Here is a 1,914-nt window from a genome sequence, read left to right on the forward strand (position 1 = left end):
CCCCACCAAAGACCACGGCACAGCTGGGACACCTGAGAGAGGAGGGAAGAGGTGAGGGACAAGCAGGGTGGGGAGCTCAGCTGTGACATGGAGACTTGTGTCACCAAGTGCTACCAGCCAAGAGGAACAGGAGCACAAGGGCCCATGGCTGCTCCCTGTCCAACCATGGGGCTTGGGAAGAGCCCCTGCCCCAACAGACACCAGGGTCCAAACCAGTTCTGTGCTCAGGGAGGACCCCAGTCTGGAGCAACCAGTCCTGCCCAGCAATGGTGGGTGCAGGGCCCAGGCAGGAGGAGGAGACACTCCAGTCTGACACTGCCAGCCATGACCAGTGGCCAGGGGGGTCCCAGAAGGAGGAAAATTCCCCCAGGATTAAAGGGATGAGAGCCAGAGCAGGGGGTAAAGTGACACATTCCCCCCCAGCCTTGTCCCCAGCACCAGCAGGGAGGAGGGACGTGGGCTCCTGCCTGTTCTGCAAAATGAAAACCTGCCATCTGGGCTTGGGCCTGTTCCCTTGGGTCCTGGCACCTCCCCATGTTCCCCCTGCCCAGCAGATCCCTGCCCTACCTGTAGCCCACGCGGCGGGAGAAGTGCAGGCAGGATTCCTTCAGGTGGGCCTCGAAGTTGGCCAGCAGGAAATTCCCCCCACACTCGGGGCAGACATGGGGGGGGGGGTTCTTGTGCATCCTCTGGTGGGCATTGAAGCTGCAGCGGTTGGACATGATCATGGGACACGTTGTGCAGACCTAGGGGAGGGGGGAAGGACACGGGGAGGTTCAGCCTGGTCCTGCCCACACCCACAAAAGCCTTTTCGGGGCTGGTGACCCACAGCACCCAACCGGCCCCGAGCCACGTGTCACCAGGGGCTACAAGTGCCAGGACTCTGCAGGGAATATTTTAGGAGCTAATCCTCTTGTGCAGCTGCTGGGTGATCGTGGCCGGGGCTTCGCACGCAGCCCAGGAGCCTTTTCCAGGCTTTTCCCCAGAGGGGGAGATGAGGACCAGCCCCAGTGAGGGAGGGAGAGGGAACTGGAACCAGCTGCCTGAACCCTCCTGGAAGTATTTCCAGCTCCAGGTCAGGAGAGGAACAGGGGGATGTGGAGCAGAAAAGCTGACCAGGACTTGAAGGAACAGGATGGGGCTTCCAACAGGAACTGCTTGGAAAGAGGGGATTCCCAGAGCAAAGGAGGAGGGGAAGGAGCAGCTGCCCCCGGGCTCCCCTTGCTCTGACACCCAGAGCGGGTCCAAAGGTGCCAAGAAAGACCCGAGGCAAGAGGAGAGAGCCAGGGATCTGACTGGGAACAGCAGCTAAGGACAGACAGCCTGGGAACAAGGGACATATCTGAAGGGAGGGGGGATGAAGGGTGGCAGGTGAGGAAGAGGATTAGGGAGGCTTATGGCTCAAGCCATCCCACCCCAGGCTGTGCTGGGAGAGCTGCTGGGCCTCTGGGCATTAAAGGAAAAAAGACTGTTTGTAGGCAGAGCTGGTGTGGGGACAAGTCCATCTGGGAATGGGACAAGGCTACTGGGCCAGGTGGAGCCTGGCAACAGGTTGTGTCCTGCCAGCAACTTCACGTTCAATTCCCAAGCTCAAGCTCTGCCCACTCTGAGCCAGAAATACTCCCCTGCTGGACTGGGAGGCAGCAGGAGATGAGGACAATGTCCCCCAGCTCCTGCCCCTGCTCTCCTCCTCTTGGTGCCCCCTCACTGCTCCTGTCACAGCCCTGGCGTGCACACCCCATCTTCCCTGAGCACCAAACCCTCCAGAGACACCAAGGCTGGGAGATGGGAGTAAGAAATCCTGCTGCCAAGAGAGCTCTGCAGGAGAATCCATATAAACATGTGGATCTCTGGGCTCCTGGTGACCTTCAAACACAGCCCTGCCCGCGGCAGCGCGGCCGCAGTATCTACAGC

General features: G+C 60.2%; 1 protein-coding gene across 1 annotated transcript in view; it reads right to left on the reverse strand.

The window, feature by feature from the left end:
- Positions 1-1,914, reverse strand: part of ZNF687 (zinc finger protein 687) — a 9,371-nt gene that overhangs the window by 4,245 nt on the left and 3,212 nt on the right. The window contains 1 exon segment of the mRNA XM_010003791.1: positions 568-746. Within this exon segment, the coding sequence (XP_010002093.1) occupies positions 568-746 (179 nt within the window).

Source organism: Chaetura pelagica, unplaced genomic scaffold (assembly GCF_000747805.2).
Source record: "Chaetura pelagica isolate M959 unplaced genomic scaffold, ChaPel_1.0 scaffold1598, whole genome shotgun sequence".
Classification (NCBI taxonomy): domain Eukaryota; kingdom Metazoa; phylum Chordata; class Aves; order Apodiformes; family Apodidae; genus Chaetura; species Chaetura pelagica.